The sequence below is a fragment of the Ipomoea nil genome, unplaced genomic scaffold (genome assembly GCF_001879475.1).
Source record: "Ipomoea nil cultivar Tokyo-kokei standard unplaced genomic scaffold, Asagao_1.1 scaffold1436, whole genome shotgun sequence".
NCBI classification, from domain to species: domain Eukaryota; kingdom Viridiplantae; phylum Streptophyta; class Magnoliopsida; order Solanales; family Convolvulaceae; genus Ipomoea; species Ipomoea nil.
In genome coordinates, this window is record NW_017617864.1 from 1140637 (window position 1) to 1154786 (window position 14150).

The following is a 14150-nucleotide window of genomic DNA, read 5'->3' on the forward strand; positions in this document are numbered from 1 at the left end:
CACAATCACCGACTTTCCGGTGCTGACAGCCGGCGGCTGTTCTTTTTTTTTTTTTTTTTTTTTTTTTTTTTTTTTTTTTTAAATTTAATTTATTTATAATAAATAATCTTTTTAACTTTTTATAAATAAAAACATTTGTTTTAAAAAATAAAAATAAAAAAGGACACGTGTCAATACCGCATCGATTTAACTTGATAAATAAGTTCAATTAGACTTAATTAAACAATTTTACCGGTTTAGGAGACTTAAATGAAGCTTTTTTCACTTAGGGGACTCAATTGCACTATCCGCTTGACTTAAGGGGGGGGGGGGGGGGGGGGGGGGGGGGGGGGCAATAACAAGGAGAACAAAGTTAAATGGTTGAAAAGTTTGGACAATTATAACCTCATAAAAAATAAAATTTTAAAACCATTCTAATTATATAACATGAAGGACCAAATGTGTCACATTATGAACAATTAAAGGGTAAGGTTTGTTCAAATCACACTGCTGAAAATTATGTCCGACCACCTGAAAGTGATCTTAAAAAAAAAAAATCAAGTCGAAAGCCTTGTTCCGACCACTTTTAGTATCCGGAAAAATCTTTGTTGCTATTTCTGACCACTTTTTGCTTTCGAATTGATTTAAGATCACTTTCAGGTGGTCGGAAATTCCATAATTTCTAGTAGAACTAAATTTTCAAAAGTAAAACAATTGAGGGGCCAAAAGCGTCGTTTTCTCGGATTAAATATTAGTAGTTACTTTGGTAAAACAATAGCATTAAATATTATTATGGGAATTCTACTCAAATTTGTTATATTGTTAGCTTAGTAGTAAACTTTAATGTAACAAGTTCATATAAATTTGTTATTGGCGTGTAAATATGATCTTGACTAAAAGAGTAAATATGAAGTTTTATATGCAACATTCCAATAATATATATATTTTTTGAAAGTCATTCCAATAATATATATTCACACACTAAAAGGAAAAAAAAAAAAAAAAAAAAAAAGTGGTTTGGGCGTTTGGTGTGTCGAGAACCGCGTTCCTAGCTCCATGATTAATCCCACCCCGCCCTGCTTATATATAATCCCGGCCATAGCTTGTATGTATATATCAGTTCAACTACTACATACTCAACTTAATTCTTGGTTCATTAAAGATAGGATATATATGGCGTCCCAGTTTTCGTTGCTTCCCGCAGTCGCCACCGTGCTGGCCGCCACCGTACTCCTCTGTGGAACAAATGGGCAGCTCAGCTCTTCCTTCTACTCCACCACTTGCCCCAATGTTTCTACCGTTGTCCGCACTGTGATTCAGCGATCCTTGGTGGCGGATTCTCGCATTACTGCCAGCCTTATCCGTCTCCATTTCCATGACTGTTTTGTTAACGTAAAATTCCGGCCTGGAATTCATGAATATATACATACATATATATACCTCTGTGTGTGTGTGATTTTTTTTTGTTAAATTAATGACTTGGTCTGATCTGCAGGGTTGTGATGGTTCAATTTTGTTGGACGGAAATGAAAGCGAGAAAGGTGCAGCTCCAAATGCGAATTCTGCTAGGGGGTTCGACATTGTTGACAACATCAAGCTTGAGGTTGAGGACGTTTGCAAAGGTGTGGTGTCATGTGCTGATATTTTAGCACTCGCTGCCGAAGCCTCGGTTTCACTGGTGATTACATTTCTCCTATATAGTTTTCCATTTTTATTTTTGCTTTACTAATTATATTATGGATGGACTTGATTTAATTAATCTAACATATATATATATATATATATATATATATATATATATGCATGAAGAGTGGTGGCCCTTCATGGAATGTGTTGTTGGGCAGACGGGATGGAAGAACATCAAACAAGGAAGGTGCTGAAACTAATCTTCCTTCTCCATTCGCAACTTTGAACGAAATTGTTCAAAAGTTTGCAAGGGTTGGCTTGAACATTAATGATGTCGTAGCTTTATCTGGTAAGTATGTGTGACACACATATTTCTTGCATCTCACTAGTAGTTATAAACAATGATGATTTACTTTTTAATCATGTTAATTATATTGCAGGCGCACATACTTTTGGACGTGTACAATGTCGTTTCATCAACGACAGACTGTACAATTTCAACAATACCGGCAACCCTGACCCGTCTCTAGACCCTGCCTACTTGGTTATATTAAGGAACACCTGTCCCCAGAATGGATCTGCATCCAACGTGGCCAACTTCGACCCGGCAACCCCAAATTTATTTGACAACAACTACTTCTCTGGATTGCTGAAGAATCAGGGTCTTCTGCCATCGGATCAAGTGTTGCTGTCTATGCCCGGTGTGGTTAACCATTTTGCTCAAAACCAAACTGCATTTTTCGAGAGCTTTGCAGTTGCCATGATTAACATGGGGAATATAAACCCTTTAACAGGGTCTAGTGGGGAAATTAGGTCTAATTGTAGAAACCCGAATTAATATTGCATGTACCTATAATGTTTGGATTATGTGGCACCAGATATAAAGATATATAAATATAATAAAATAAAGTTTATAATTCTGTTGTTGTTTTGAAAGTATATAATAAAGTTTATTCATGTTTTGAAATTATATAATTTTCTTTAAGTACACGATTTTTAGAATTAAATTTTGAATTAGATTTAACAATATAATAATATTTCATCCCATGCCAACTTGCCAAGGCATAAAAAAAGTCAAAAACAATAATGAAATTTAATAAATCAAACAAAGTTTTCATGGTTATATCTCTATCTTTATATATATATATATATATATATATATATATATATATATATATATATATATATATATATATATTAAAGCAACATGATGGCCACAAAATTTTTCCTCCAAAGTGTGAATGTATTTTGACAGAAACAAGATTAGTAAGTATGAATGCATTAATTGTGTGGGTAGATTTATTTATACATATATGTTTCTGAAGTTATTAGGCGTATTTATATAGGGGTTTAGAGGGTTTTATTCTCGAATTCCTGTATTTTGCTTTCGCAACGCATGTTGCTCCGTGTGTTGCCCTTCTCCGCCTTCTTTGCAACGTGACTCGCAACGTGCGTTGTGAGTCACGTTGAACTTTCTGGAAATCCAACATTTTTCAGTTTCCCTCCAACGCGCGTTGCTCCTGCGTTGGAACATCGACCATCTCCACAACGCGTGTGGCAACGTGCGTTGCCACACACATTGGACTTTCTAGAAATTTGGCTTTTCTTCTTGTCTTGGCAACGTGTGGTGTAACGTGGCGTTGCAACTTCCCCTGTTTCGTTGGTGATTCGGTGGATGCCACAGCGTGAGGCACAACGCACATTGTCGTGGAATTGTGACCTCTCTCACCTTTTCCTTTTTGGCTTTTCTCTCCTTGTCCAATCCTATCAACTTCACCGCTTCCTAATATGAAAAGTTAGCTCTTCTGTGACACCCCGAAATCCAAATTCGATTAAGGGATTAATTAAATAATTAATCCTATTTCAATTAGTAATTTAATTCTTAAAATCCCGGAAATTCAATAGTCGGGGACAAGTAATTAACTAGTCAACCCCAAAGTCAAAGTTGTACCTTGAGCTTTGAAGGGAGTTCCCTTACACCTCTTCATGTTAGTAAGGGTATTCTTGACTTTTCACCTTGTGTTAGTATTGTAAGCTAACCTAGTAGAACACCCTCATTTCTCTCCTTAATTACACTTTCCAAATTCTAGCTCCACCTTCTCTCTAAAAAGGTAGCTAGCTTTTCTTTCAAGCCAAGTTGAAGCTTTGTCAAAACTTCAAGAGTTCTCTCCAAGATTCTACCTTTCATACATTTGGGCATCTAGGAGGGTAAGATCCATGTTCATCTTGTGTTTTTAGTGTTTTCTAAGGTGTCTTTTCTTAAAGATAGAATCTTTATGATCTTTCGGTGTGTTCTTGAAGTGGGCGTGGAGGGTGAGCTTTGTTAGGAGCTTGGTGAGGTGTTAAGAGAAGGTTTTTTGTCTAAAAGAGGTAACCCATGCTCTACAAAATCTATATTGCTTACCTATATGATGATTTATTGGATTCTACATGTGATTTTGCTATGAAATGTGAGTGTTGATGCATTGTCTTGTGAAAATGCATATCTAGAGCTTGTGTTTAGGGTTCTTGTGTGACATTGCTTGGCTATTCCTTTGATTCAAGTCATTTTGTTGTATTTGGTGAGATTTGGCATGTTTTGGACTTGAATTTGAGCTTGGAGTTGAAAATCCCCGAAGGGATTATTTTGTACAGGGTTACGTACCCGCGGGCGGAACGGCGGGCAGGGGGTCTACCCGCCGCCTACCCGCGGGGTACAAGGCTTCATGGGTATGTACCCGCGGGCGGAACCGCGGGTAGGGGCCTACCCGTGGGTCCACCCGCGGGGTACGGTGTGTGGTTGATTGGGAATTTGTTTCCCGTGATTCTTTTGACTCGGTATTTGGTCTTTTGACTCCCGATGTTCTTTTGTGGAACTATTTGAGCGTCTTCTTGATGTTTCGTATGTCTAGAACTATATGGTAGGAATCCATGTAGGTTTTGGTGTCTTGAATCGTGCTAAGTGTTCAACATTGTGTTTCGTTGAACCGTGATGAGTCTTGTGTGTTCTTCGGAACTACGTTTGGTTTACCCATTTGATAAGCATGCTAGTTCGGTGTTCAAATGCTAGCGTGTGTGTGGTTTGTACCTTCTTATCAGTTGATGATAACTTGTGTTATTCATCGTTGTTGTTGTTGGACTGTGATCCATTCCTTGATTGAGTATGGTTTCATATCTTCGTTGTGATCCGTTGATTGATTCCTGTTGTGGTGTGATGTGTGTGTGGCTTTACCTGGATTGCACGATTAGTGGTATGGAACACTAGTCACCAAGGTATTGCAGTGGTCCTCGTGGTGGCCATGACGTGATTATGGAGTTGTGACCTGTGTGTCAGGTTCACGTATTTTGGGAGAGGCGTGTGTCGCCGTGTGTGTGAACGGTACCCTCGTGTATGTACTATGAAATTGGTGGTCTTGTTGGTGGTTCGTTGGTGGGGGACAACGGTCCCAGGAGGGAAAAGGTTGGACTAAGAAGTACAGGGGTCCTGGAGGTAAAGGTTGGAACTAGATTTATGGTTGGGGGTAGCCATAACGCTGGAACCGGGCATAAGGAAGGCATATTAACTCGTGATGGGTGATGTCACGAGGGCTTGTGTAGCCGTTGTTGTGAGTTCTTTTCTTGTGACGTGTGTAGTCACAAAGGCATGTGTTGCCGTTTGGTGTGTCTTTATTCCTTTGAGTTATGCATGTCGGGTATTAATCTATTGTGTGATGATAGATTATACCTTGAGACTTCTTGTGAGTCGTTGTTGTTCTTTGTAGTCTTGGGATGTGTTCCCGTGTTCTTGTTGAGAGTGTTTGAGTCTTGTGTTGACTATTACTCTTGGTTTTGGACTTATATATATGTATTCCGTTTCGAAAATGGATTTACAAACTTATATCTTATCTATGTATGATATTTCACATGTATTGGTGGGTTACCGGCATTATTCGCTGACCGGGCGTCGTCCCATGTTTTATATGCTTCTTTCAGGTGATGCTTAGACGAGTGCGCGGTTTAGTGTAGCTCCTGCCTTATGTTTTGTGGCCTGTGAGCTAATTTAGACTTAGTACTCTGTTATGTTGTTTTAGATGTTGAACAATGCAGATGTAGCCTATGCGTTCACCTTTGGGTCAGCGTGGCATAGCACCCATATACTTCCAGTTTATATATTTCATCTTTCAGTCTTGCGCTGTGTTTTATGTTTTGGCTTAGATATCTGCATGTTTTAAGGCTTTAAATAGCATGGTTTTAGGGGGTGTTACAGTTGGTATCAGAGCCTAGGTTTGAGCCTAGGAGGGTTAAGTCTAGACGTTCTAAGTGGCTAAGTGTGGTTTGAGACCTTAAGGTGACCTTAAGAATCTAAGTGTTAGGCTTAGGACTTTAGGACGCGCGGTGAGGTTGTGAGTTCTTGTGTCATTTTTTGTTGTGTTTTCTGTTCTTGTTTTCCTTTTAGCTTTGGTTCTCTTTAGTTAAGGCACCAGGTAAGGGTGCGGGCCCTAAGTTTCCTCCCGTTATAGTGCTGTTGCTGTAGAAGTCGAGGATGGCACCATCGAGACGTCATGCAAGGTCTTCAGAAGCAGTCACCAGTGAACAGTTAGCTCAAAGTCTTCATCAACTGACGCAGATCACCCAGACGCTAAACAATGCCCTCCTCAACAACCACCCTCTTCAGGATGGGAATCGTGACATAGTACGCCAAGTCGCAAGTCTCCGTTCCCCGATCTTCGCCGGTGAAGAAGATCCCGCAGTGCTGGACGAGTGGATCCGGATGTTTGACAAAATCTTCGAAGTTGTGGTATGCTCGGAGAATCGCAAGGTGGAGTTGGTTACGTTCTACCTTCGGCAAGAAGTGGACTCGTGGTGGATGCTTGAAAGTCCAGCTTGTAGACAAGATCCGAAGTTCAGTTGGAAAGACCTGAAGGTTAAGTTACGCGAGCGGTTCTATCCTGCTCAAGTCAAGGAGGCCTACCTTTGTGCAACCTACTGTGACACCCCAAAAATCCACACTCCAATCCATGAATTAATTGAGTAATTAATTCTATTTCTTTGAGGAATTGATTCCTAAAATCCTGATTTTTAATACTCAAGGACTAGTATTTGACTAGTCAAGCTTTAAGTTGTGTTGTACCTTGTGCTTTAAGAGGAGTTCCCTTGTTCCTTACACTTTCTAAGAGTTAGTAAGGGTATCCTTGTCTTTTCACCAAGAGCTAGTATTGTAACTTAAACCTAGAAGACTTCTTCATTTCATCCCTTGCAATTCCTAGAAAATATCTCTACCTTCTCTCTAGAAAAGAAGAGTAGCTTGTTCTTCAAGCCAAGTGAGACCTTTGTCAAGATTCCAAGTTTTGCTTCCAAGATTCAATCTTTCATCTATTTGGGCATCTAGAAGGGTAAGATCTAAGCTTGTCTAGTCTTTTTGGTTCCATCTTAGTTGTCTTTTTTCTTAAAGGTGGGATCTTTATGATCTTTTGGTTTGATCTTGAAGTGGGTTTGGCTAGTGAGCTTAGTGGAGAGCTTGTTGTGGTGTAAGAGAAGTCTTTTGGTCTTCAAGAGGTAACCCATGCTCTACAAAACCTATTCTGCTTACCTATATGTGATTTCTTGGATTCTACTTGTGTTTTGCTATGAAATGTGAGAGTTTATGCATTTATCTTGTGATATTGCATATCTAGAGCTTGTATTTAGGATTCCTTTGTGCCATTGCCTGACATTTTCCATGGTTTAAGTCATTTTGTTGCATTTGGTGAGATTTGGCATGTTTTGGACTTGAATTTGTGTTTGGAGAAGAAAATCCCCGAAGGGATTTGTTGTGGAACAGGTATGTTCCCGCGGGCGGAACGGTGGGCGGGGCACCACCCGCCGGCCTACCCGCGGGTACACAGCCTCGTGGGATATTGTTCCCGCGGGCGGGACCACGGGTGGGGCACTACCCGTGGGTCCACCCGCGGGTACATGGTTGTGGTGATGTTGGGATTTGTTCCCCGTGATTTGGTTGTCTTGGTGTTTGATCTTTTGGCTTCCCAATGTTCTTTTGTGGAACTATTTGAGTGTTTTTTGATGTTTCGTAGGTCTAGAACTATATGGTAGGTATCCATGTAGGGTCTTTGGTGTCTTGATTCGTGCTAAGTGTTCAACATTGTGTTTCGTTGGACCGAGTGGTGTTTTGTGTGTTCCTCGGAACTATCTTGAGTTTCCCCGTTGTTAAGCATGCTAGTTCGTTGTCTTAATACTAGCGTGTGTGTGTTTGTACCTTCCGTTTGGTTGATGATAACTTGTGTTATGCATCGTTGTTGTTGTGGGTTGTGACCCGTTCCTTGATTGAGTGTGTTTCATACCGTCCTTGCAATCCGTTGATTGATTCGTGTGAGTGGTGGTGCGTGTGTGGCTCTACCTGGATTGCACGATTAGTGGTATGGGACACTAGTCACCAAGGTATTGCAGCGGTTCTCGTGGTGGCCGTGACGTGATTATGGAGTGGTGGCCTGAGTGATGGGTCCACGTGATTGGGGGATAACATTGTGTTATCCGGGCATGTGTTGCCGTGATTGGTGGTGGTTCGTTGGTGGTTATAGGTGGGGGACGACGGTCCCGGCGGAACAAAGTTGGACTTGGCTGTACAGGGGATCTTGGAGGTAATGGTTGGCTTGAAAGTACAAGGTTGGGAGTAGCAATAAGGTTGGAACAAGGCATAAGGAAGGTATACCAAACTCGTGATGGGTGATGTTGCGAGGGCTTTTAAAGCCGGTGTTGTGTGATCTTCTCTCGTGACGTGTGTAGTCACGGAGACTTGTGGTGTTTTGGCATGTGTTGCCGTTGGGTGAGTCTTTATCCTTGTGTGTGGTTAACCTTTGTGGTTGTGATGTGTTCCCGGTGTTATCCTTGTGAGTGGAGAGTCTTGTGTTGTCTTTTGACTTATATATATGTATTCCGTTTCGAAAATGGTTTTTATATCTTATATCTACCTATTTATGATACTTAACGGTATTGGTGGGTTACCAGCATTATTCGTTGACCGGGCGTCGCCCCGATGTTTATCTTTGTATCTTTCAGGTGGTGAGTAGTCGAGCGCGATGTCTAGAGCCTGGTAGCTTAGAACCTGTATCTTTAGACTGTGTTTTTGTGGCCTGTGCGCCAATGGTTTTAGATTGTTTTAGATTGATGTTTTTGGGATAGTTGTATACACTTGCAGATTGTCGCCTTAGCGTTACCTAGTGTGGTATACGTGGCATAACACCCCTTTTTGGATTTCTTTTATCCAGTTTCCGTTTATCTTCCGCTGTGCTAGTTTTGTTGTTAATCTGCATGTGTTAAGACTTGTTTTTAGGTCTTGTTTTGGGGTGTTACACCTACCTCTACCAAGTTCAGCAAGTTCAAAAACGAATCCGGGAGAACTGTAAGAAGAAGCTTGACGAAAGCGTTTCACCTGTGGTTAGGAGTTTGATGGCTACTAGTGTTGGATCAACGAGAAGCCTGCAAAGGGACGACTCTAAGAGAGGAAGATCAAGGCTAAGGGAAGGCGCTATGTTTGCAAGAAGTGTGGAAGTGACCACCCCGGCGTAGATTGTCTTGGGAAACCTATAGAGTGCTTTGCTTGCGGCAAGAAAGGTCACCGGTCCTTCGAGTGCAAGTTTAAGAGGAAGACTTCAACGGACTCAACAACAACCTCGACAAGGCAAGATCAACAGTTGTGAGCCAGATGCAAGTGGGAACTGTGAAAGTAAGTTTTATACCCTTTTGTTGCACCTCTCTTCGTCTTTGTGCCCTTCTTTGCGTGTTAGTTCGGGCGTTAGCTTGTTCGAAAGTTACCCTTGATCCTCGTTAATCTTTTCTTTCCTTTAGACAAACCCTATCACCCTTTTGGCCAAGTGATCCTTTTCTTCCGAACCTTGTTCTTGTGTCCTTTCCAAACCATCTTGTGCATGGCGGCGGTGACATCAGCTTATGAAGGAATCCGGCAAGGTCTAAGAGTTAAACCGCGTCCGAGTCAAAGTAGAAAGCCTTCAAGTTCGTCAATAGTGCAGTGAAGCGTCAAGTCGAAGAAGTAGCCTGAAGTCAAGAATCCTTAACCCTCTTTAAGCCGTCTTTCTATCATCTTCTTGTCAAACCAATTGTCTCTTTCCGAGAAATCTTTCCTATCTCTTCGAGCGTCGTTCTCGTTTCTTTCTTAATTTGATTCTATACAAGATGACAACCTCGTTTTCCTAAGTTGTAATCTTGAAAATCTTGATTTCCGGCCTCCTTAACCTACGCTATTCTTGAGCCTAAATCTAGCACCATTCATTAGGAAATCCTTTCAATTCTTTCAAACCTCGTTCTTGTCCCTCTCTTGATTTGACTCTGTTCAAGGTTACGACCTCATCTTTCCTAAGTTGTGACTTTGAAAATCTTGATTCCCTTCCTAATTATCGCTATCCTTGAGCTCAAATCGGATACCCTCCGTGGGGAAATCCATTTCAACTTCCTTAAACCCCGTTTTGATTCCTTACTCCTTGAGTTGTAGCCTTGTTTACAATCCTCTTCTTCTTAATCAACATGGTCCTCGAATTGTTGAACCTAAACTCTTACCTTGATCGTCCCTTTGAATCGAAACCCGTTATTGTATTCCCCGCTTCTAACGATTCTGTGCAAGGTGGCAACCTTATTTCCTAAGTTGCAACTTTGATGACTTTGATCCTATTCCTAAGTAACGTGGTCCTTGAGTTTCTGAACCTTAAAAACCCTTCACTCTAACCCTTACCGTTGAACCGCATCTCTTTTTGTGAGCCTTCTTTCCCCTGAGTTACCTTTCTCCTTTGTTATCGTTCCTGTTTGAACCTTTCATCCGGACCAGAGTTTTGAAGTTTCAAGCGTTGGTTTGTAGAGAGTTGGAAGTGGTGTGCTAATGCAAATGTTAAGTCGGTAGCCTTCATCAAGTTAGCCCAAGAGCCGGAGAGAAGGACATCCAACTCGTGTTTTGGATCTAGCAGTTGAAGCTTTTGTCAGAAGTGACGGATCAAGTTCACGCAGATGCCGAGCTCAAGTTAAGTAGTGGGGGTACCTTGTTTCCTTCGGTTGAAGAAGTCAGCAGAGATCAGTTGAAGATGCAACCCTGGTTCCGTGATCTCGAGTGATCTAGTTTAGAGTTCTTGTGGTGTCAGTTTCTGTTTGTGGATTGTTCCTTAGCTGAGCCGTCTCGTTTTTAGTAGATCGTTGGCTAGTTTTGAGCAGGAGTTAGGCTCGGTGTGAGGTTAGCTTTCCTTTCTAGTAAATCTTTTATATATCACCATATCTTTCTCTCTTGTCTTACCTTGGTGAACCCTCAACTTATCTCTAAGTTTTGTCTCTCGTTTTGTTAACCGACGGTTTTGGTGTTGAACTTCGTTGTGACCAAACCTATCTATCTCACCACTTTAATTTGAACCCTTGGTTTCTCTAACTTTAGTTGGCGGCGAATACCCTTGTTGCTTAAAACCTCGTTTGCAACCCATCTCTTAAGCTTTGTCATCCGTTTCGCAAGCCGACCGTTTTCGTTGTGGAACCTTGTTGCGTCCCTTGCTTGTTTTGTTAGTAGGTTCGTTGGTAGTTGTTTGCTCATTTGTGCGTTTAGTCGTTCTCTCTTGTTTTTCGTGGTTGTTAGCTTGTAGTTTGAGTAGTTGGTTTAGTTGCTTTGCTTTTAGGAAGTCGCAGTTCGTCGCAGTTAACCAGAGGTTGGACCAGCTTGAGGCCAGTTCTAGTCGAGGAAGAGCCGACGAAGAGTCTGATGAAGACACCAAGGATTCGGAGAGCGAGTCCTTCTAGGGTGGAGTTGGGACAATCTCGTCTCCTTTCCTTAACTTGTTGTTATCTCTTTAGTTGCTGTTATTGTTCGTTAGTTGCTTGTTGTTTGCCTTGCGTGTTCATTTTGCTTGTTTGTTTAGTTGAGTAGTTAGTTTTGTAGTTGGTGTTTTGAGTTGGTTGTCTAGTTCTTAGTTGTTGGCTAGAAGTTGGTGTTTGTGTTGGGACTAGAGTTCGTTATGCTCAATATATCAATTTATTTAAACTCTTGCCAATCCTTGTTTTGAATTCTTCTTTTTTTTTTTTTGCCTTGAATTTTTGTGGAATCTTTTGGGTTTTGACCAAAAGAAATTGTTCTTGACACTCTTGTCACATTGATGTTCCCTTTTATCGTTTGTTCTAAATCTTCGTACCCAAGCTTCGGGGACGAAGCTTCTTTGAAGGGGGAGAAAATGTGACACCCCGAAATCCAAATCCGATTAAGGGATTAATTAAATAATTAATCCTATTTCAATTAGTAATTTAATTCTTAAAATCCTAGAAATTCAATAGTCGGGGACTAATAATTGACTAGTCAACCCCAAAGTCAAAGTTGTACCTTGAGCTTTGTAGGGAGTTCCCTTGTTCCCTAACACCTCTTCATGTTAGTAAGGGTGTTCTTGACTTTTCACCTTGTGTTAGTATTGTAAGCTAACCTAGTAGAACACCCTCATTTCTCTCCTTAATTACACTTTCCAAATTCTAGCTCCACCTTCTCTCTAAAAAGGTAGCTAGCTTTTCTTTCAAGCCAAGTTGAAGCTTTGTCAAAACTTCAAGAGTTCTCTCCAAGATTCTACCTTTCATACATTTGGGCATCTATGAGGGTAAGATCCATGTTCATCTTGTGTTTTTAGTGTTTTCTAAGGTGTCTTTTCTTAAAGATAGAATCTTTATGATCTTTCGGTGTGTTCTTGAAGTGGGTGTGGAAGGTGAGCTTTGTTAGGAGCTTGGTGAGGTGTTAAGAGAAAGTTTTTGTCTACAATAGGTAACCCATGCTCTACAAAATCTATATTGCTTACCTATATGATGATTTATTGGATTCTACATGTGATTTTGCTATGAAATGTGAGTGTTGATGCATTGTCTTGTGAAAATGCATATCTAGAGCTTGTGTTTAGGGTTCTTGTGTGACATTGCTTGGCTATTCCTTTGATTCAAGTCATTTTGTTGTATTTGGTGAGATTTGGCATGTTTTGGACTTGAATTTGAGCTTGGAGTTGAAAATCCCCGAAGGGATTATTTTGTACAGGGTTACGTACCCGTGGGCGGAACGGCGGGCAGGGGGTCTACCCGCCGCCTACCCGCGGGGTACAAGGCCTCGTGGGTATGTACCCGCGGGCGGAACCGCGGGTAGGGGCCTACCCGTGGGTCCACCCGCGGGGTACGGTGTGTGGTTGATTGGGAATTTGTTCCCCGTGATTCTTTTGACTCGGTATTTGGTCTTTTGACTCCCGATGTTCTTTTGTGGAACTATTTGAGCGTCTTCTTGATGTTTCGTATGTCTAGAACTATATGGTAGGAATCCATGTAGGTTTTGGTGTCTTGAATCGTGCTAAGTGTTCAACATTGTGTTTCGTTGAACCGTGATGAGTCTTGTGTGTTAGGAATAAAGTGTAATGGTTTTGATATGCCAAATTTGTATTTGTAGATCCCCCAATTTTATTTCTAAGTCTAGTAGAGTCTTAGACCATGATCGGGAAATTATTTAATTATGAAAAGAGAAAAACAGAGGAAGATGGATGAAAATAGAAGAAGAAGATATAAAGCCTAAAATAAAGAATTTGTCTGGAGAAAATGACAAGTTGAAGAAGAAGATGAATGATATGAAATCACGTCAATGCTACTCAAAGAAGTTATCCCAGAAGAATATTCATGAAGAAAATTAATATTGGAAGAATGCATGAAATTGACTTGGAGATCAAGCATCTATGGAAAGAAAGAAGTACATCAAATATGATTGGAGATTTTATCAAAAGTTGTACAGACGAAGTGGATGATGCTTGATATATTATCTAAAATAGCTCAAGTTCAAAACTCATTATCAACAATTTTACAAGGTAAAATTTGAGAAGTCAAATTAAATTAATCTGATGGAGTTGGGCGCCAATTACAAGTGGAAATTGGGTGGCAATTGAGATGCAATTGCACTTGGGAGCCAATTCAAAGGAATTGGGAGCGCGCCAATTACAAGTGGAAATTGGGTGGCAATGGAATTGGGAGCCTTGAGAAGTCAAATTAAATTAATTTGATGGAGTTCGACGCTAATTTAAGCTTTGGGCGCCAATTACAAGTGGAAATTGGGAAGCAATTTCACTTTTCAAAGGAATTGGGAGCCGATTTCATAGAAATTGAAATTGGGAGCCAGTTTCAGAAAAAATTGAAATCAATTGAAATTGGGAGCCAGTTTCAGAGAAAATTGAAATCAATTGAAATTGGGAGCAAGTTTCACATGGGAATCAATTCAAGATGGGAGTCAATGTAGAATTGAAATAATTGGGAGCAAGTTTCACATGGGAATCAATTCAAGATGGGAGTCAATGTAGAATTGAAATTGGGAGCCAATTTAGGTTGTAGTATGGGAGCCAGTTTGAAGTCTGAGAACACCCAGACGTGAGAATGAAGAAGATGAAGATGAACTTACAGTGAAAATATTCTCACAAGGAAAAATACTAGTTTAACTAGTATGGGATTAAATTGAAGAATATTTTTTAAACCCCAAAGATACAAGGACCACTTTAGAGCTAATCAGAGAAGCCATTCTACACCAAAACTGAGACCCAGATATTTCCACT

The 14150-nt window shown here is 40.6% G+C and overlaps 1 protein-coding gene across 1 annotated transcript; it reads left to right on the forward strand.

The window, feature by feature from the left end:
• Positions 1-1152: 1152 nt before the first annotated feature.
• On the forward strand, positions 1153-2524 carry LOC109188573 (peroxidase 15-like). Its single transcript, XM_019339212.1, has 4 exons — positions 1153-1371; positions 1475-1657; positions 1789-1954; positions 2046-2524. The coding sequence occupies exons 1-4, from the start codon at positions 1153-1155 to the stop codon at positions 2441-2443; spliced, it is 966 nt and encodes a 321-aa protein (XP_019194757.1). The 3' UTR covers positions 2444-2524.
• The last annotated feature ends 11626 nt before the right edge of the window (positions 2525-14150 follow it).

What these genes read in the sequence shown, in the direction of transcription:
- LOC109188573 (XM_019339212.1), top strand. Translation starts at nt 1,153, where the DNA reads ATGGCGTCCCAGTTTTCGTTGCTTCCCGCAGTCGCCACCGTGCTGGCC. An exon ending in CCGAAGCCTCGGTTTCACTG is followed by an intron (nt 1,658 to 1,788) that starts GTGATTACATTT and finishes ATATGCATGAAG; the next exon opens with AGTGGTGGCCCTTCATGGAA. An exon ending in TGATGTCGTAGCTTTATCTG is followed by an intron (nt 1,955 to 2,045) that starts GTAAGTATGTGT and finishes ATTATATTGCAG; the next exon opens with GCGCACATACTTTTGGACGT.